The sequence below is a fragment of the Nicotiana tabacum genome, chromosome 15 (assembly GCF_000715075.1).
Source record: "Nicotiana tabacum cultivar K326 chromosome 15, ASM71507v2, whole genome shotgun sequence".
In the NCBI taxonomy this organism is placed as follows: domain Eukaryota; kingdom Viridiplantae; phylum Streptophyta; class Magnoliopsida; order Solanales; family Solanaceae; genus Nicotiana; species Nicotiana tabacum.
Genome location: NC_134094.1, coordinates 58654824 through 58677355, shown reverse-complemented (window position 1 = coordinate 58677355; position 22532 = coordinate 58654824). Strand labels below are relative to the sequence as shown.

At 37.4% G+C, this 22532-nt stretch overlaps 1 protein-coding gene and 1 long non-coding RNA gene across 2 annotated transcripts; both read right to left on the bottom strand.

Annotated features, from left to right (window-relative positions):
- Positions 1–936: 936 nt before the first annotated feature.
- On the bottom strand, positions 937–19641 carry LOC107803101 (uncharacterized). The gene is made up of 3 exons (XR_012699274.1): positions 19229–19641; positions 19004–19084; positions 937–1359 (listed from the first exon to the last, which is right to left on the bottom strand). It is a non-coding gene; the product is annotated as an uncharacterized LOC107803101 (long non-coding RNA).
- LOC107803102 (uncharacterized) lies at positions 16336–18231 on the bottom strand. Its single transcript, XM_016626719.2, has one exon. The coding sequence runs from the start codon at positions 17252–17254 to the stop codon at positions 16433–16435; it is 822 nt and encodes a 273-aa protein (XP_016482205.2). The 5' UTR covers positions 17255–18231; the 3' UTR covers positions 16336–16432.
- Positions 19642–22532: the final 2891 nt, after the last annotated feature.

The following is a 22532-nucleotide window of genomic DNA, read 5'->3' as shown; positions in this document are numbered from 1 at the left end:
CTTTGTCATCCTTTTGTGGGCCAGCGCCTAGTTCACGGCAAGGTAGTTACACTCTTAATTGCTCATAATTAAGGGGAAAAACAGGAGTACCTATAAAAGTTAAAATATTTACCATGTTCTACCCATAAAAGAATTCTACCCATTAAATAATTAGAATCCCCTACCCATTTAATAAACAAATGAGTATCTCAAAATAACTATCCCACGCTAATGCCCTCAGCTATAAAACGCAAAAGCCGCTCAAAATTTCAGAAAATTAGCGCACAAAAATTGAGATTTCCACTAGCATCTGTTGAAGATTTGAAGATCGCCACCCTAATTTAAAGATTGGAAGTGTGAAAAAATAGAGTAAAGATGCTGATTTCTCTTTAAAATTCGAGTTTTTCTCCTTAAATTTTGTAGAAGTTGCTGATTTGACTTTGGAAGATGCTAAAACTTTTGATGCTCAAATTCACATCTTATTTTTCCGATTTTGATTTCGCAGATTACATAAGTTTAGCGCTCAAACTTCTGAATTTTTAGCTGAAAGCTTTGTTCTCAGTTTGGATATCTGGAGATCTGAAGGTTTGAATCATAGCAGCTGATTTGATTTCGAAAAATCTTCTGTTGAAATTCAGTATTTGTCGTTGAAAAGTGGTGACCTAGAAGTGGATTACCCTTCCTAGTTTTCAGGTGGTGCACTCATCTTGATCTTCTCCTAAGGTGTTAGCCTCTTCAAGGATAACCCACTCTAATACCAATTGATGTTTTTAACATCAATACCACATAGGGGGGGGGGAGTGATTAGGGGAGGGGGAGTGATTTGTGTGATACCCAATTTTTTGCCTAAACTGATTATAGAAGGACCAGGTTCTTCTATGTGTTCCTTAACCTACTATTGCTAAAATAGTAAATGCGAAAAGTGAAGAACACAAGTACTTTACGTGGAAAAAATGTGGCTCAAAAGGTGAAAAAATCACGACCTACATTTCAGTAGGATTTTTCCAAACTCTTCACTAAATCACTAAGCCAAAAACTGCATTTACAAAACACTTTTGTAAACCTAGGATTAACTCTAATCCCGTTGTGGCAACCAGCCTCTAACTGTTGCGACAACTTCAAGTTAACTCTAATTTGAATACTCTGAGTACCTATTACAATTGCCTCTAGATAAAGCTGAAAGGTACAGTATGAAAATACCTACTACAATTTAACTAGAATAAAAGACATACACTTGGAGCTGATTCTTCTATCTGGTTCATATAACTTCAGGTTTGCACACTTGAATCACACACGACTTGCTTGCAAAATGCCTTGCTATTTTTCTCTCAATTCACGTTTAACTTCTGCTTTTGTGCCTTCTTGTTGAATGAGAACATCCTACAATTTATAGAGTTAGTAGAGTAGAAAATAACTAGAGTTCTAATGCTACTCTTCCTTGGTGGAAGAGTTCTAATTGATCTCAACCTCTATCTCCTCCCTTATCTTAGATAGTGTTCTCTTTGATTAAGGAGTCCTTCTCCTTATCAATTATGCAACCTTTTTTGATCAGGAGATATTAATTAGACCAAGTAAAGCTTATCTCCTTCACGTATATCCCACATGCTCGAATCTGCCCGTGTCTATGCACACAAGGGATGGACCTAGTTCATGTCTGAGCTTCCTTTGTCAATCTTCAAAACTAACCTTCACTTAGACCAACACGTGGGTTTGATGTTAGATAATGCTAGCGATAACATATGTAAAAGTACATAGTATAACCCTACATCACTTGATTAAGGCTTGTGAAGTCTAAGTGTTCAAAATGCTTCCTTTCTTTACATAAGTGCTTGTTAACTTTTAAGTATTCTTTGATTCATCACTATGAAAGCTTTATATCCATGTCTAACTGTTAATTGTACCTCTATGTATGAAACAACCTTATTAGGATGAACTTCTGTGAACATCAGTGATCACTCTACATATGTTTTGTTATGATCAAGCTATCTCTCATGAATTAGATTGTAGTTATGTCTCCTATAGTTAAATGTTAACTATTTTACAAGTTGAATACAACTCCATCATGCTTAGATATTAATCTTAGTCTCTACATTTGAGTTAAACTTGTTTGATATGACATCTTCCCTGTCCTTGGCCCTTAATAACATTGTTAAACTAATCTTACAATGACTGAAATTTATCCTGTTTTTGTAAAACTATGACATTACTTGAAATATCTATATGTAGAGTTGAATGAAGGTTCTGTGTGTATCTATGCATATTTCTCATGATTTCATGCTTTTGTATACTGTCTTGAAACTACACTCAGTTCTTAATTTCCCTGTTAATCTGAATTGAATCTGGTCTTGGAGAAACCCTTTGTTGCTACTGCTTAAACACAAAAACTTGCCTATTTTATTATACTCCTATAAAGAAGTTAGTTTTACCTTCAGTTCCAAAATGAAGTGAGACTGATAGTTTGTGATCCTATTAAGCAGTCTTAGGGAATTCCATTTTTTTAATCTGCAAACTTGTAGTCATGTTATAAGTTCTGATTATCCTCTAGTATCTCTAATAATACCTATAGAGATTCCTGATTATGACTGTTTTGGCTGAATCTTTGCTGATGTTTTCAAAAGGTTTCAAATAGTATTGTTAACCTATATGTGCAAGACTTAAGTTAAACTAACCTATGATTAGTCCATTAGGGCAAAAGCATATGTACCCTAAGTTGTAGCTGCTCTAAACTATGTGCTATTTGTCTATCTTTGAGATGTTTGATTATAATTGTTTGGTTCTTTTGCAATAACAATATAATGTTGCTGCCTCTGTATGCATGTTTGGAAACTTGAGCTTCAGGTCTGTTTAATATGTTAATCATTCGCTTAGAACTGGAGGTATCGTTATAAGAAATAAAACTGTTTCAGTATTCCTTATACCATTCTGTCAAAAAAGGGTATGCTTCTATCGTAGGGAATGTTACAGTAGTTGTTTTACATTGAAAAAGCCTCATTGGCACTCAAACCTATAAGGAAGAATGAGTCGTTAGTTGTTAGAGGTATTTGGGAGTAGAGTTTGACTCTAGGTTGGGCTGCTCTCCCCGGCACAAGCATTTCCCTAGGCCTCGAGACCCTTGGGAACTTTGAAGTGCCGGGGGAATTCAAAGGGGGCATCGACCTTGAGTGGAGTTCTCTCCTTAGCCCTTAATTCATATACACTTGTTATTCTCTTTGGGTTTAGTGTTTAATGACACCGAAAGGCGTTCAATGTGGATCATTTGCTATACATAACCACCACATTAGTATAACCTTCTTGGTGTTTAAATCTGTTAGTTATCTTTCCCTTATTCTTTGCTTACAAATTTCATGTATGAGCATGTATATAGTGTTGTCTTTCTAATGAATTTCTCTCTTCTTTTTTTGAACATGTACAGTGGCTTGGGCCTGCTGAGTTCTTAAGGAACTCAGGCCCAAATCCAGCTTTGCTTTATCCTGGGAGTCCAGAGTCAGCTGTCATCCCTATTACTGTTGTGCCTGCCTCTTTGAGGTCCAAACACCAGAGTCCTTTCTTTCCCTTTACTCATTTATTTACTACTTTTGCTATTCTATAGCTCTACTATGTCGTTGTCCTTTATTGTGTTCCTGTTATTTTATTTCACATATATACAACAATTATATATTGGATTTAATGTTTTACTTTATGTCTTAAATCATGTAAAATAACTTAGGCAAGCTTTAAAGAGCCTAGGATTAAAAGAAGCATTAGTTAATAAGTAACCCTCCATCCTCTAATCATGAGCTGTTATTATTAATTCATTATGCGTTGCTAACTCTTTTTAAAGATTTTGAAACCCAAAGGCCTAACAAAAGGCGGTAATCCATCTTTCAACAAAAAAAATCAAAACTGAATCACGAGCTTAATTTTCTAAAAGGAAATCAACTCCTTTCTAAGATCAAGGTGTTGCCACCCAAAACAAGGATTTTTTAAACTATTCCTTCAAGCCCAATATTTAAAAAAACGAGGTATATCTTAGGCTTATTTTCATAACATCTTCACCTCATTAGAGTAGTATGAACTTCCATGCTTTAGGAAACAAAGTGCTTTTAACTTAGCTTCTCTTTTACATATTTTCATACAAACACCACATCTTTTAAAGCTCTTTTCAAGCATATATGTACTAACACTATTTTCTAAGGTTCTTCTATAAACCCATACCTCTTTAAACTAGACTCTTCCTTTATATGTATTATACCTTAATATATAGTAAGCTACACTCTTTAAACACTAGTTAAGCATTGTACAAATAATTAGTCCTAAATCTAGTCGAAGTCCTATGGAGCTACCTCAGGTAGATTTTAAGGGGTGCCTAACACCTTACCCTTAGAAGAACAAGAACCCTTACCCATAATCTCACCGGATAGCAGACTAATGAAGAATATGACCTATAGTAATTAAATAGGTACCCTAGTATACCTTTAAATATTAGATGGTGACTCTCTTTCATCAATGATGTTGGGCATATTTCGATATGTGTTGATGTTACTTTACCCATGTTTTAACCGCTTTTTGATGCTATTTGATCTTTAAAATGCCCAACATGGTTTAATTATTAGTTTTATGACTAATTGAGTTGTGTGTGATGAATTAGGGTGTTTGGAGTACAAAAATATAAAGAAAAGGTGCTCTAGGTAGAGGAAGAGGGGTTGGATTTCGTGCACCCTTAGCAGTGAAGTCGGCCCATAGCATCCGCCATAGCATCCGCACCTAGGCAAAGCTGAGAAGGAGGAACAAAGGGTGGATGCGACGCATCCACCCTAGCATGCGAAGCTGAGAAGTGGAGGACGAGGTGGATGCGACGCATCCACCCCAGCATCAATCCCTGTAGCCAAGTCGGATTAGGAATAGGAGAACTTTGGCCCACGACTTTTGTACGCAATATATAAGCTAAAAACGCCTCTTTTAGGGCATCTAACATATTGGGAAGAGGGAAAAAGCCACGACAAATCTGTGGAGGCCGGAATTCATCAAGTTTTATCTTTCTCCTACCAAACTTAGTAATCTTTATGTTTCTTTGTATGATTTGTTGTTTGGCTACCATGTCTATATGGAGCTAAACTTCACGTTCTAGGGTTGTGGTTCTTTCATGACTATTGTTATTCGGATATTGATTTTGACTTCTTGATTTATCATATTAGTTTATTTATTCAATCTTGCGCTTATTTATTTGATTGCTTCATCACCAATTGAATATTATCTACGAATCTAGAATTGAACTCGAAAGTGGGAATTCTATATTGCATACAGGATTGAGTAGGGCAAGTTCTTGAACTCGGGCATCGGGAAACAGATTCGTGGTTAGGATAGACATATACCTAATTGCCTTGCTTGGTTGATTTACAGGAATTATAAATGCGTTCTTGTTGATTCTAACTCCATAGACATATAGGCGTTAGGTTAGCTTGAATAGGCGAGTAAGAACTCGACAGATTTTTATGAGCAATATTAACCCTGTCAACCAATAAGCTAGATAAATTAGTCGGCCAATTCAATTTAAGAATACAATAGGATTGTTAGATAGCCCATAACCCTAGATCGTTTTCATTACATTGATATCATAAAAATTCTTGTTTAGATAATTATGATAGTCTAATTTAGTTAATAGTTAATCATAAGTCCTCGTGGGTTTGACATCCGACTTTTAGTCTCTTTATTACTTGACGACCGCGTATACTTGCGTGAGTGTGTTTGGTCGCAACAAGTTTTTGGCGCCGTTGCCGAGGACTTAGAAATTAGCTATTTTTCTAGATTAGACATTTTTTTTTATCCATTCATTTTTTTTAGTGTAGTTAGTATTTGTTATTTATTTTAACATGGCATCTTGGAATGAAAATTATTCGAATGATGGTTATTCTTATTTTGATGATCCTTGTCCATATTGTGGAAGACCCCACTGGTGAAAAAATTATCAGAATATTTCCGGGATCGATTTGTGCGCACAATCTCAATCCTTTGAGTGGAATATTTGTAATATGTGTGGTGGTCAAGATGGCCATTGGGATGGTTGTCCTAATCCTGTTCATCCTTCTCTGAGCCCTTATTATGATCTTTCTAATAATATTTCTGAGTTTGATAGGGGCAATGAAGTGCAGGATATGGAGCCTGATGCATATATTAGGGATATTCTGAGGCAAGTAGCAGAGCAACAGGATGAACTCAAAAAAGATATGAAAAGAATGAGGGCAGCAATCACAAGAATGAAGGCCAATATGGAAGAATTGAATGAAGAGAGCGAGTACCAGCAAACAGATAATTTTGAAAAAGTGGAGATTTTGAGCCATATGTCGCTGGTGGAACAATCCGAAAGATTAGAAATATATGAGGCTCAACGTGAGGAAATTACAAATGAGATGAGATACTTTATAGAAGGAAGAGCCAAATTGGGACAAGAGATCGATAAATTTGGTACTACTATTCACGACTTAGAGGCTCAATTGAATACAAAGGTTGATGCGTCTAACGCCCAACAAAACAGTAATGAGTTGTGTAAAGCTGAAAATGAGCTTATACGCCAAATTAAGGAGCTAAAAGTGGAGAGCCAATCACTCGAGAATATTTTTGTTGATGATGCCCATGTTGAGAAAAGTACACTAGAGCCATGTGAGGAAGTAGATAATGTTATATTTGAAGATTCTTGTGTATGTAAATATGAGGATGTAAAGAGTAATACAATTCTAGAGTTAGGACGTATTGGTCCTCATTCCAATCATTTTTCCACATTGTGTTTAGATAGTAAGATAGTAATCAAGACATCTGAGCCTATGGGGGAGTCAAAGAGTGAGGATGAGAGTGCTTGTATTCTTGAATTTGTCATGCCAAAAAGCAAAAAATACATTCCTCATCTAAAGGCCGAGAAGTGTAGAGTGAAAAATTTATTACTTGGCCTGGTTATCATTGTAGCCCCACCACTGGAGCATAGCCGCAAACTGGATGCCATGTTAGGGGCTCAATTCATAAGTTCGAGGTGGAGGCAAAAAGTGATTCACGTCGTGCCGCTACGTTAAATCAGGCGCTTGTTGGGAGGCAACCCAGCGTTACTGCTTTCTTTTATTTTTGTTTACTTTTTATTTTATTTTATTTTTATTATTTTGTAGTATTTATTTTTGTTTTGTAGGATTATGAGCATAGGAAGCAAAACCATTAGAAGAGTGCAAAAGCGAGCTAGATGGTGAGGACTAAGTGTGGGGTGCCCACACAAAGGACGATGTCTGGGAAAAGTCTGAGTACCTCGTGAGCCGCTATTGCTTCGGCCTTTAACTTATCAGGGAGTCTCGTTTACCCTCTTATTATTTATAGTGTGCATTGAGGACATTGTAAAATTTTAAGTGTGGGGTGAGGAGATCATTTGGATGAGTTTCTGTGCTATTTTAGCTTAGTTGTAGTACTCATTCTTAAGTGTAGTAGCTTTTGTGAAAAAAAAAAATGAAAAAAGTAGAAAAATTGGACTTTTCCCGATGATTGATCTCCTAGACAATTTTCTTGAGGGATTAAAGTCTAAACAAAAATCCAAAATGTGTCTTTTAGCTTTCTTTAGGTAGTAATAATCCCCTGTGATTTTTCTTTGTGCCTCGGTTCTTTTCCATGGGATGTAGTTTGAACCAGGTAGCTTTTTTCTTTCCGAGTAGATTAGGAATTTAGGGAATAAAAGGAGCAAGAATGATGAACCTAGGCGCCCTTGACTTGTTTGATAGTAACATATTTATGCTTTGGCATGTGTAGTATCTTCTGTATGATTTGAATTTATTGATGATGCCTTGTTAAATTGGATAACATGTTTTGTGGCGCCTATGTCTCGTTTACATGACTTATGTTCACCTTGTGTTTAATACTTAATATCTCGTGGCTCCGTGAATACTTGCATTGCTTGAGAGTCGGAATGTGATCGTCTTTAGTGAGTCATGTGCCATGTGTGGTGAGGTTTTTGTGTTGTCCATGTATTGTACTTGTGTCTAGAACTTGCCCGGTATGTGAGTTGAAGCGAAATTTTAGGTGATGCTCGGTTTGAAAAATAATTTTAGGCTTTCTTTGATCTCTTTGAGCTTATTTATTATCACAAATAAAATCTATCCCTAGTTAACCCTTTTGAGCCTGTAGACCTTTTATTTGGTACCCACATTACAAGCCTATACCCTTTTTATTTTTAATTGACATTGTTTTGATCCTTTTACCTCTTAAAGCACTTTAATTGTTAGATGAGCGCTAAAAGAAGTAAGAAGGGACTAAGTGTGGGGTAACTTTTGAGTGGAACCAATGAAAGAAAGAAGGGTGCACTTATTTTGTAAAATAATATACCACTAGCGGAAATTGAAAGAAAAAAAAAGAAGAGAAAAATCTGGAAAAAAAGAAAGAAAAATATAGATGAATAAATTGTTGTCTTGTTCTTGCTAGTGGGTATGAATTAAAGTAGTGCTTAAAGAAAGAGGAAATATTGTTGGGGTGATATTATTTGTGAAATTGAAGTGGTGTTGAAGAATTTGCGCTTAAGTTATTTGATGATGTGTTAAAGTGCTTAGGAGGTTGAGTCACTATTCCTAAAATATATCCTACCTTTCCCTTAGCCCACATTACAACCATGAAAAAGTCCTAATTAATTTTAGATCGAGCGAGCTTACATTAATAGAGATTTACATTAAGGGCAAGCATATGGTACCAATTGCATGCATGTGACTTCTCTGTGAGAGTGAGCGATTTTCTTTGATATATGTGAGTCATTAAAATATTTGATCATGAGATTCGAATGTGTGGATTGAACTCGCTTTCTTGTTCTTGTTGTGAGGGCACATGGTTTCACGAGGGATATGTAACGTTATTAGACTTCTCTATGATGTTGGGTGTTCAAGCCATGAGTGCATTGTGACATTGAGTCGGTTTTTGAGGCTAGGATTGTTGTGAGCATGTTGTCTTTGTTTGAATATTTTTAAAAGAATGACACAAGTAAAGGTAAGTGCATATGATGCATATTCTAGAGCCTAGTTGTGGCAAATGACCATGGTCATAGGTGTAGTATGCTTTGAATGATAAGAGCTTAATTTTGTTTCGTCTACTATAGTGATGGTTTGTTCGAGGACGAACAAAGGTTTAAGTGTGGGGTGGTGATGTTGGGCATATTTCGATATGTGTTGATGTTACTTTACCCATGTTTTAACCGCTTTTTGATGCTATTTGATCTTTAAAATGCCCAACATGGTTTAATTATTAGTTTTATGACTAATTGAGTTGTGTGTGATGAATTAGGGTGTTTGGAGTACAAAAATATAAAGAAAAGGTGCTCTAGGTAGAGGAAGAGGGGTTGGATTTCGTGCACCCTTAGCAGTGAAGTCGGCCCATAGCATCCGCCATAGCATCCGCACCTAGGCAAAGCTGAGAAGGAGGAACAAAGGGTGGATGCGACGCATCCACCCTAGCATGCGAAGCTGAGAAGTGGAGGACGAGGTGGATGCGACGCATCCACCCCAGCATCAATCCCTGTAGCCAAGTCGGATTAGGAATAGGAGAACTTTGGCCCACGACTTTTGTACGCAATATATAAGCTAAAAACGCCTCTTTTAGGGCATCTAACATATTGGGAAGAGGGAAAAAGCCACGACAAAGCTGTGGAGGCCGGAATTCATCAAGTTTCATCTTTCTCCTACCAAACTTAGTAATCTTTATGTTTCTTTGTATGATTTGTTGTTTGGCTACCATGTCTATATGGAGCTAAACTTCACGTTCTAGGGTTGTGGTTCTTTCATGACTTTGTTATTCGGATATTGATTTTGACTTCTTGATTTATCATATTAGTTTATTTATTCAATCTTGCGCTTATTTATTTGATTGCTTGATCACCAATTGAATATTATCTACGAATCTAGAATTGAACTCGAAAGTGGGAATTCTATATTGCATACAGGATTGAGTAGGGCAAGTTCTTGAACTCGGGCATCGGGAAACAGATTCGTGGTTAGGATAGACATATACCTAATTGCCTTGCTTGGTTGATTTACAGGAATTATAAATGCGTTCTTATTGATTCTAACTCCATAGACATATAGGCGTTAGGTTAGCTTGAATAGGCGAGTAAGAACTTGACAGATTTTTATGAGCAATATTAACCCTGTCAACCAATAAGCTAGATAAATTAGTCGGCCAATTCAATTTAAGAATACAATAGGATTGTTAGATAGCCCATAACCCTAGATCGTTTTCATTACATTGATATCATAAAAATTCTTGTTTAGATAATTATGATAGTCTAATTTAGTTAATAGTTAATCATAAGTCCTCGTGGGTTCGACATCTGACTTTTAGTCTCTTTATTACTTGACGACCGCGTATACTTGCGTGAGTGTGTTTGGTCGCAACAATCAACAAGGGGTGTAACCATAAGTTGAATCTTGTTTTGACTAGTACAAAATAGGATGCAACAACCCCAATTCTAACCGTTGTAACCTCTGCCTCCACCCCTATTCCGGCTGTTGCAACCTCTACTCCTCCCTTATTTTTTCTCGTTGACGAGGATGACGAACTCTCGCCCAATGACGGGGACCTTCGACCTCACAAAAGGAGATCTGTGGATGTGGGTGGCGGAGTTCCTTCGGACGTCGACGTAGTAGAAGAAAAATTCACATTGCGTGAGACTGAGATAATATATGTTGGTGATGATATTGTGTCGAGCCTTGAAGCCCCGTATACGGTAGAGTCAATGAGGGCATGCCCTTGCATTCCGAGGGAGGTAATGGTAGCATTTGACAACGGCTCCATGCCCATGGGACGGGGAGAGGCTTCGTCCTCCAGGATGGCAATAGATGTCTCATTGACCAGCGGGGACAAAGGAAAAGACATCACCGATGAGGGTGATGACTCAAGTTCCGACATGGACCGACGAGGGGCTCAGCCAGATTGAGGTGAGGATGGAGGGAGGCACGAGGACCATCATGATCCCAATGGATCGTGACTTGCGGAAAAACACCGAGGAGGTGGTCCCCTCTCTCGGTGCTCTCTATTTTGATGCCGAGGGTGTGACCCTCAGGGAGATAAATGACAGTACTCTATCGGAGAATATTGATGGCCTTACTCTCAGGGTAAGTATAATAATTGTTTGTTCTTTACTCTTTGCCTTAACTCGTTCCTAGGTTTTGACTCTTGTCTTTTCTTTGATTTACAGACGGTTATTTTGGAGATTGACAATGCCCGAAGGGAGAAGAGGCGAAAAGAAATTTATGTAAAGTTAAAAGGCAAGTACCACGAGTATCGTAGAAAGTACCGGGACCTTCAGAAGCAACTTCGTGAGGGGGTGGAGATGAGCTAAAGATAAAGGATGAAGAGCTAATGTCGCCCGTAGGGAGATTCAACATCCTCAAGGAGGCGTTGAAAAGAACAGAGGAGGAGCTTGAGCTAAACAAGGGCGTGGAGGCCCAGTGTAGTGACCTTCAGGCTCAACTGGTTGAACTGTGCGGCCAGTTAAATGGGTGTCACCTCGAGATTGATACTCTAAGGGGAGAGATCGCAAAGAAATAGCAGGTGCTCGAGAAGGCAGATTCTTCCCAATTGGATGCTCGGAGAAAGATCGACATTCTTGAGCTGGCGAATAAGACTCTCCGCTCTGAGTAGGAAAATGATCTATCGACGGAAAGCGCTAAGAAGGACCGTCTTGAGGAGAGGATCAGGGAGCTGGACAAGGAGAACTCTAAGCTTCATGATCGAGTTGTTGATCTCAAGGCCGAGAAGGTTCAACTACTCACGTGGCCTAATTCATCAAATGCTTTCGAGTATCCTAACATTTCTTGGGAGCTGTACGAGGAGTGGATCCATGCTAAAGCCCAGTTGGACGTGCTCCATGACTTATATACGGCGCTATTTTGGGAACGACTCTTGAGTATGCTTGAGTCAAGGCCTGTGAGGCTCGGGTTGCTTGTGATTATAATCATGCTACACCACATCCTGGTGAGTAGGATGAGGAGGAGGGCATAGATCGGCTCGAGGATGATGCCTGGTATGATTCTGCTTACCCTCAGGGAAAAGATGGAGAGGATGCTGGGGGCCGATATGGTTATGGTGTCGACGATCGGGGTGGTGACGTAGTTGAAGGCCGAGATGGCGAGGGTGTTGAAGGCCGTGATGGCGATGGCCAATAGTTTTCGTTTAACTTTTTGTGTATTTTTTGTTGGCGTCTTCGAGTGCCTATTATAAAAACCTCTTTATCTAAGTATGAATATCAAAGTTGATCCTTGTACCTTTTTTATTCCTGCAATTTGTTTCTGTACATGTATATTTTTGCTTATGTTTGCATTTTTGCTTTTTGTCCTTTTTATTGTTGTCGCCTTCTAGATGACCGTAGCCTTTGAGCTGAATAGTCGTGGGACATATCGGCCCTTTGTTTATATAGGTTAAGTATGTCTCTTAGTTAAGATGTGGCCAAGGGCCGATAGGTGTTGTTCGAACATGGTCGAACTTAGCCTTTCATTAAGTCGTGGCCGAGGGCCAATAGGTATTTATTCGAGCTTGGTCGAGCTTAACCTTATGTTAAGTCATGGCTGAGGGCTGATAGGTGTTTGTTCGAGCCTTGTCAAACTTAACCTTTCGTTAAGTCACGACCGAGAGCCAGTAGGTGTTGTTCGAGCTTGGTCGAACTTAAACTTTCATCAGGTCACGGTCGAGGGCTGGTAGGTGTTGTTCGAGCTTGGTCAAACTTAGCCTTTCATTAATTTGTGGTCGAGGACTGGTAGGTGTTGTTCGATCTTGGTCGAACTTATCATTTCGTTAAGTTGTAGCCAAGGGCCAGTAGGTATTGTTCGAGCTTAACCTTTCATTAGAGCAGTTTCAATAAGTGTGAATTTCTATTACTTTGATGTCGTTACTCTGATTACATTGTTTTTCCCTCGGACAATTTTTGGAGAAAGTTACAAATTTTGGGTGTTGGCTGGTGTTCCTGTCCTAGTCCCTTCATTGTTCGACTTGGAGAATCTTGAGGAGTCGGGCAATGAAAAAGAAATCAGTATGTTCTCGTACACTCCGACTCGAAGTGTTCCACCCGTCGGCTCGTTAAAACTCTCCTTGAGAAAACCCTATTGAGACAAAACTCAAGTGAGGGAAAAAAGAGTACGACTTGGGGGGGACTTCTTGTTTTCTAGAAGTTGAAGTATTTGAGGTGGCTGATATTCCAATTGTTTGGTAGTTATTTTCCTTCCATTGTCTCTAGTTGGATGAACTCTTATTTTCTTTGCCTATAATTTTGTATGGCCCGTCCCATTTGGTTCCCTATTTGCCTTCTCGTGGATTCCTATTTGCTTGGGTTTTGGCTTTGAGTACGTAGTCCCCGATCTTGAGCGGTCAGACCTTTGCCTTTTTGTTGTAGTAACGTTCTGGCTGTTGTTTTTGGACGACCATCCGTATGTATGCCATATCTCTTCGTTCATCGACTTCATCGAGCTCTTATCTCCTACTCTCATCGTTGCTAGTGCCGCTTTCATGGGAGTACCTCAGGTTGGGTTCTCCGACCTCGACTGGTATAACTGCTTATGTTCCGGCCACAGTCCCTTGGCTTCTTCAAGTTTCTTCTTCATGATGTTTAATATGGGCTTATTGGAGGATTCTACATGGTCATTTACTACTTGGTGATAAGGAGTTGAAAGTATCCTCTTAATGTGCCATTTCTCGAAGAATTCAGTAGTTTTCTTTCCCGTGAACTATGGCCCATTGTCGCAGCTTATCTCTTTGGGTAGACCAAATTGGCAGATGATGTTTTTCCATATGAAGGCGATTACCTCTTGTTCGCGCACTTGGGCGAATACTCTTTCTTTCACCCATTTAGAGAAATAGTCAATTAAAACTAAAATAAATCGTACATTACCTCGCCCTGGCGGGAGTGGATCCACGATGTCCATTCCCCACTTGATAAATAGCCATGGAGAGGTGACCGAATGAAGGTGTTCACGTGCTTGGTGGATTATTGGGGCGTATTTCTGACATTGCCTGCATTTATTCATGAATTCCGAGGCATCTTTCTTCATGGTGGGCCAGTAGTACTCGGCCCGTATGAGGCACCTGACGAGTGATCGATCACCGGAGTGAGCGTCAAAATGGCCTTCATAGACTTCCTCGAGAACGCATTGAGTTTGGTTTGGGCCTAAACAATTTGCCAAAAGACCGCCATACGTTCTCTTGTATAAGTCATTACGAAGGAGGTTGTATCTAGCCACTTGCATTCTTAGTTTTTTAGCTTCCTTTTTCGTCGTTTGGTAGGGTGCCATCTTGCAAGTACGTAATAATATGATTGCGCCATTCTTAAGTTAAACTTACAGATTTTACCTCGACTTAGTGTAGTGAGTAGTTGAGGAGATGGACTACGCTTTGGTCCCCGGCCGTGATGCTTTTGGTGGCAGTGGCCAATTTGGCGAGGCCATCTGCTTCGACATTCTAAGTTCGAGGGATCTCGTCGAGCTGGCATTCGTCAAAATTGGGCAGCAACTTACAAATCTTGGCTTGATATTTTTGCAACCTTTGTTCTTTGATTTGGAAAGTCCCTCTGACTTGGTTGACTGTGAACTGGGAATCACAGCGGAGTCTTAACCGCTTTGTCCCATATTTGAGTGCTAGCCTCAACCCTGCAATTATGCTCTCATTGTTAGTCATATCCGGGCATCTTATGGACTGGCGAATTACTTCGTCGGTGGGGTCCTCGAGTACGAGTCCCAGTCCGGATCCGGAGGCATTGGATTTTCCATCGGTGTACAGGACCCAAAGGTCTTGTGTTTTAAAAGAAGCTTGAACAGCTTTTTTCTCAGCCTCAGGAATTACTTTCACGCTAAAGTCTGCAATGAAGTCGGCGAGCACTTGCGACTTTATTATTGTTTGAGGCTGATATGTGATGTCGTGCTCACTTAGCTCGATGGTCCATTTGGATAGCCTCCCCGACAGCTCGGGTTGATGCAAAATGCTTCTTAGAGGGATAGTGGTAACGACTGAGATAGGGGCACTAGAAATAGGGTCTAAGCTTTCGTGAAGCTACGACCAATTGCATGGCCAATTTCTCGAGGTGTGGGTACCTCGTCTTGGCGTCGACAAGTGTTTTACTGATATAATAAATAGGAGATTGTGTACCTTTGTTTTATTGAATCAGGGCCTCACTTACTCCTACTTCGGAGACGGCGGGATAGACGAGGAGGTGTTCCCCGGGTACAAGCTTCGAGAGTAAAAGTGGCGATGACAAATATGCTTTCAGTTCTCGCAATGCTTGCATGCACTCGGGCATCCACTCGAGGTCGTTATTCTTTTTGAGTATGTCAAAAAATCTATGGCATATATCGGACGACCGCAAGATAAATCTCGATCGGGCGGCGATCTGACCAGTCCACCTTTTGACTTGCTTCTTAGTAGTAAATTGCTCAGGTGTCCCGTCGATAGCCTTGATTTGATCTGGGTTGACTTAATCTTTGGCGGCCACTTCACCTTCGTTCCAAGCTTCTCAAGGGTGTAGACCACCTCTGTAGGTGAAACACAAAAATTGTGAGCAGATAACAAAGGGGGCATACCTCTCTCGTTCATGTGAGTCTCCGTCCTCGGCCTAGACGGGCCATCATCATAGCAAAAGGAGGGAAGGGCGGGTGCCCTGACATAAGTCTGGTATTGTTCCCTGTTTGCCTACGAGATTGGATGATCCCTCCTCATGTTTTCTCTTCGTTCTTTCCTGGGCTCGGTTTGTACCAAGATGAGTCGTCGGGTTGGTCCATTGAGGTCGTCATCATCTGCTCGGACCTCTGCACAGTAGGCATTATGGATTTCATCCCAAGTGATTGTAGGATACTTCATCAATCGGCTCAATAGCTTTCTGGTCGCTCTTGAACCCTCCCTACTCAACCCATTCTGAAAAGGCTGGGACTGTCATCCCCTCAGACACATTTGGTAAGGTCATCCTTACCCTGTTGAATCGGGTGAGGAAATCCCTTTGTCTCTCTCATAGGGATTTCTTGATGGCAAAGATGTCGTTTACTCTTGTTTCGGCTTTGTTGGCCCCGACGTGATACGTTCTACCTTGTGGAGCTTTAATTATGTGAAAAAATCATTCTCGAATGATATAAGAAGGATTTGCATTTATGGTGGAAATTTTGTTTCCTATACTATTAAATATCTATTTTCGAATGCAAGAAGGTTTTAAAATCACATAATTTACGATTAATTAATTCAACATTTCCTTTTTTAGACTCACTTTTCCAATCAAAAAATATAACCAATATTTCCCTACATGAACTAAACTATGTACCAACACACAAAGACTATCAGCAAGAACATGTAAAATCTAAAGATATGCATAATCAAAATTCAAAGCAGCAAAAGGTCAAAACAAATAAAAACGGCCAGTACGTAGAAAATGTTTATCTCTTTAGAACAGAAGTATACAGATAATTATACATTGTCTCTCTGTCGCTTCAACTTTCTTCAGTTAATTAGCTGAAGAGGCTGCTGTTTCAAAGGATTGTTTCCTTACAAGAAGGCATGTGATTTTTGAGGGCTGAGCATGTGTATTATCAACTGTACACAACACGAAATCCGGTCGATGCAATGCTAAAGCGAACCTTTCTTTTCCTGCATCCAAACCAGAAGCATCTAACAGAACATGCCATGAATTTCTATGAGCTTCTGATATCCAATGCATCGAGTAACGTGTTTCTTCCACGTAAGCAGGATATGCAAATAGCCCTTTTGGACTATGCTTAGATTTTCTCCTAAAATATTGGCTAAGTTGTGATCCTTTAATCCTCAAATCCAGCCATGTTTCTGGTGCTGCAATCACTTTTGAATCTTTAAAACTAACAAATTCCCTTATACAATCATAATCTTCACCAAGAATTGTCATGTAGTAATTTCCCCTGAAGAAAGGGTAACATTCTCCAATCATCATCATTGCTTCTTTTAGTGTAACTTTAAAAATAACTAAGTACTCCTCTTCACTTACTCCACATTGTTGCAAAGCTCGATTTCGGACTTGAATTTCTGGGATTGAAATGAAATTCCCTTGGTAAGAAGTTTTCTTGGTGAGAATATCAAGCAATCTTGATGGTTCCAATAGGATTTTTCCCAACTCTGAATTACTACTTCCAAAAGAAGGCGACGACGACTCTCTCCTTAGGGATTTTCCTTTCCCATTAGCGGATGATTCATCGGTCAGACAAAGCGTATAAAGATCAACTTTGTCTCCTTCTGCCACAAGTCCATTGCAATATTCAGGGTACTTGGCCAAAACATACTGTTGAACATATTGCATTTCACTTGGTGTTATTGGCCCTGACCATCTTAAATCAAGGCCATGGAGTGTTGATATAGCTTCTGCCACCAAATGGGCTGGAATTACAGTATTTGCTTTCTGTTCTTTTGTCAACAAATCTTAATCAAAACATACTCTTTTAAGCTCATAACATGAAATAACTCATGACAGAAAATATTTTTCAAAAAAGAAAAGTTATTATTATGGTGTTGTTTTTTTCCAGAAAATACTTTTCAGGGAAAAGTCTTCCACCAAAAGGGGGAAAATGATGACCTCCCTCACATTTTGGCGGAAGTCATTTTCCTTCAAAATTATTTAAAATTTTAACTTTATATTATTGCTTTAACCAAACTCCTAGACATTATTATCAATCATCAATACTCAACAATTTTATCAAAACACCGTTCATTTTGCTAATATTATTATAAATTTTAATAAATGTTTTTTCGGTACTTATTTTCATAATCTCCAACCAACCATCAGAAAACACTTTGTGAGAACTAAATGTGAAAGAAGATAGGAAACCAGAGGAACAATAAGTTTTTAGCAATGTTTGCATTGAATTTTGCAACTAATTAGTTTCATGTCCTTTCAATTTCATCAACCATACCAACCCAATTATCATAAAAATAAGACTAAATTTTATGGATAATCATTCAACTTTGAGTTTATTACGCAAAAGTCACTTTTCTTCTTTTTGTTACGTAATAATCATTCAACTTTGTGTTCATTACCCAAAAGTCATTTTTCTTTCTTTTGTTTCACAAAAATTATTTTACTTTACTCTATTTATCACAAAAAATACCTTGGCCAGATTTTATAATACTTTTACTTGAAAAGTCTATTATGTCCTTGACATTAATCCTCTCATTTATGTAATACCTTCTAAATTATATACTATATAATATATTTTTACCTAGGTATTTTACTTATAATTAAAATAACTTTAAATTATTTTATTTATTATTTTTATAATATATTCATACATTTAATTATTTTTCATGGAACTCAATTTGTTTAATCATATTCAAACATGAACATATTTTAAATATAAAAATGATAAAAAAATATTTATTTTTTAATATTTATTTAAAATAATTAAAATATATTTGTTTAACAAATGATATTTTTATAGTCAATAAAAATTTTAAAAAAAGTTTCAAATATATTTGTATTTAATATTAAGTTATTTAATGCTTTATCTGTTAATATTATTTATTTAAAATTATTAATCTGATGTGTTATTTTGTTATATATGGGTATTTTATTTATTAAATTAATGGATATGGCTTGGCTGATAAATCAATGAGCTTTGGTTTTTTTATTTTTATTAAACATATTTCGTTAATCATGATTAAGAACGTGGACTTGAAATTTGTTCACGGTAATGTTAATGACAATTTTAATAATGCTACTTATATATCTTGAAAATTAATATTAAGAAAAAATTAAATGTACGAATATATTACATAAATGAGAGGATTTATAATGTCAAGGGCATAATAGAATTTTCAGGTGAAAGGTTTGTAAAATTTTATCAAAGTGATTATTGTGATAACTAGAGCATAGTAAAATAATTTTTGTGTAACAAAGGAGAAAAAATGACTTTTGGGTAATGAACACACAGTTGAATGACTTTTACATAATAAAAGAAAGAAAAGTACTTTTAGGTAATGAACAAAAAGTTGAATGACCGTCCATAAAATTTACTCTAAAAATAACATATAGATAGAGAGAAATTGAACTTGCCTTAACCACCATGCTATTTGGTCTGCTATTAATTGGTGATCTTGGTATAGGGGGTAACAAAGATTCTATAACCTCACCATCCTAAACAAGAAGAATTAAGAGGAAAAAAGCAAAATCAATCAATGAAGTTGAAGCTTTATTAATTGAAACTCATTAGACTGAAATCTTGGATTAATTAGTACAAGATCTTCATCACTCAGAAGATATAGAAGAGGTCATGCATACCTTGGAATCTTCGTTTAGGCTTAGCTGTTCTTCAACGTCTTTTCCCATATAGTGTCTGCACTTTGATTAAACTGAACAAGCAACTGTTTTAAGGCCAGGAACTGAAATCTGGAGATTTTGACAAAAATAAATGTGCAGAAGAATTGCTAATTGATTTGCACAATGATATGGCAAATAATTAAACGTTAAATATATATTTAACATTAAAAGGGGACACAAAGACGCCGACAATAATAAAAGTCAATTACTGATTCACTCTCTCTTTAGGTAACTAAGGTAATCTCATGCCCAAGGAGGCATCTTTAGAATAAAGTATAAACTAGAAAAGAAAAATATTTGAAGCTTGTGATTTTGCATATGATATTTCAATAAGAAGTTTATAATCAAATTATTTTAGTTATGTAAAAATATTCTATATTAATTTTTAGAATATATTAATAAAAAAATAATATCACATAAAATAAAACAAAATTACTATCTTTTTTTTTTCCTTTGTGCCCGATAGGACAATAAGTGATTAGTAGGTTACAATTGGAACCTTCAAGTTATGAGTCAGAATCTTAGTGATTTCTGATCCTGTTGACATTTTCTACTCTCTTTTAATCCATGGGAAAGTAAATGAGTATTTCCTTTTGTTTTCATTTTACCAAATTAAAGAATGCTCAGAGACAAACTTATCAAGATGTTGAAATGATCCTTTAGTAAGGTATTTAATTTGCATATAGTGACAACATAAAATTTTAATATGGTACGTAAATGTTTTTAAACATTTTATAAAAGGTTATCCTCACATATTTTGGATTATTAATTTTACTTAATATAGATAATTATATGTAATTATCTTTAGGTAATCTGATAGTGAATTTTTTTTCACTAGTAATATATAGAAGTTAAACTCAAAAACATATTTTCTAATAATTTTCAGTTTTCATAGCGTTTAAGAATGAGTGATACACTTACTAATAATGCTTCAAACACATAAACTACGATGAATCATTTGTTGGTATTCAATAATTAATCAAATTTGAAAACGGTCATAGAGCTTGATGTTTTTTGTTTCTTATAAGTATCAATCAAGCGGACACATAAACTAATCACAAGTTGATTAAAAGCAACACGGAATGCAACAACTCAATAAATTAATTTGTTACTAATAAAACATATATAGAGGTATCAATTGATCAAAAAAGTTATTGTTAGAGATAGCGACCGTTTAAGCATTTAAGATCGTCGGCTAGGTTTGAGGATTGTTTGGTCCTATTATGTGAGATCAGCTTGAATAGTTCATAACTAATTCACCAACAAATATTAAATAAACAATGGGAATATCATGTTGGTCTCATCTCCAACGTTACTTAATATTTGAAAGTAAAGAAAATTAATTTTTGGCAGCATACTATCTAGAATTTTCATATTTGACCCAAAATTCAACAGGACGAGGCATCTTTCATATGCTCCTATGGGTATTTTCATCGGAGAAAAAACCAATTGGCCAAGTATTCGACAAATAAAAAATCCACATGAGGATATTTTAAACTCTTTTCTTTTTTTCTTGTTCCTCCTTAAGTAAAAAGTTGGATTACCAAAATATCCTTCTTAAAATCGTAATTACCTTATTTATAGAAAATAAAAAATGTAAGAGTAATATTTTTTTTTAAAAAAAATAATAATTTATTTGAAATGTCATTTCTATAAAGTTGTGACTTTTTAATAAGTAACTAAATATCTTTTTTAAGTATATTCAACTGTGTAACGACTCGGCCGGTCGTTTTGAGTATTACAACCTTGTTTTCTCATTTACTGCTCAATTTATACTTTACAGTGTTATATGACTTGCCGGGGTAATTGGATCGGGTCCGGTGAAGTCTTGGAATGAATTGGAACATTTAGTTCCAAAGTTTAAATCTTAAGTTGAAAAGGTTGGCTGGATGTCGACATATGTGTAAACGACCCCGAAATAAAGTTTTGATGATTTCAATAGCTCCGTGTGGTGATTTTGGACTTAGGAGTGTGTCCGAAAAATTATTTGAAATCCCGTAGTTAAATTAGGCTTGAAATGGCGAAAATAGAAAGTTAAGTTTGGAAGTTTGACCAGGGAGTTGACTTTCGTCGGAATCCAGTTTTGAAAATTTGAATAGGTCTGTTATGTCATTTATGACTTGTGTGCAAAATTTGAGGTCAATCGGACTTGATTTTATAGGTTTCGGCATTGAATGTAGAAGTTGGAATTTCTTAGTTTCATTACGTTTGAATTGGAGTATGATTCGTGTTTTTAGCATTGTTTGATGTGATTTGAGGTTTCGACTAAGTTCGTATGATATTTTGGGACATATTGGTATATTTGGTTGAGGTCCCGGGGGCCTGGAGTGAGTTTCGGATGGTTAACGGATTGAATTTTGGACTTTGAACTTTGCTGGAATTTTTCCGATGCACTGTCTCGTTTCCTTCTACGCGATCGCGTGAGAAGGTTCGCGATCGCGTAAGCTTAGCTGGACGGTGGAGAAATTTGCTCTTCGCGATCGCATGAAGAGGGCTGCGATCGCGTAGTTCTGGGATTTCCTGATTCGCGAATGCGTGGCTAAGGTCGCGTTCGCATAGAGGAAATGGAGCAGAAGTGGAGGTCACGCGTTTGTGCTTCGCGATCGCGTGGACGAGTCCACGATCGCGTAGGTCTGTGAAGTTGAGCTTCGCGATCGCGTGGACATGTCCGCGATCGCGTAAGGTTAAAATTTGTCAAGGAAAACTGTGCTTCGCGATCACGTGAGATTTACCGCGATCGCGTAGAGCAAATGACTGGGCAGAGAGTTTAAGTTCTAAAAATGGGACATTTTTAACGATTTGGAGCTCGGGGAAAGGCGATTTTTGGGAGATTTTCAAGAAAACCCTCTTAGTTTAATTTGAAGATTTGAGGGTCAAGATTGTGTCAAAATTTGATAAAATTAGTATGGTTGGACTCGTGGTTGAATGTGCGTTCATATTTTGTACCTTTTGTCGAGTTCCGATACGTGGGCCCCACGGGCGATTTTTGAGTTAAATTTTGGATTTTATTGGAAAATTAGTATTTTCATATGGAATTAATTCCAATAATTTGTATTGACTTAAACGAATTACTTGTGACCAGATTCGAGGCGTTTGGAGGCCGATTTGTGAGGCAAGGGTATAGCGGAGTAAAGAATTACATGGTTTGAGGTAAGTAACATTTTTAAACATAGTTCTGAGGGTATGAATCCCCGAATTTTGTGTTCTATCAATTATTGGAGGTGACGCACTTGCTAGGTGACGAGTGTATGGGCGTACACCATAG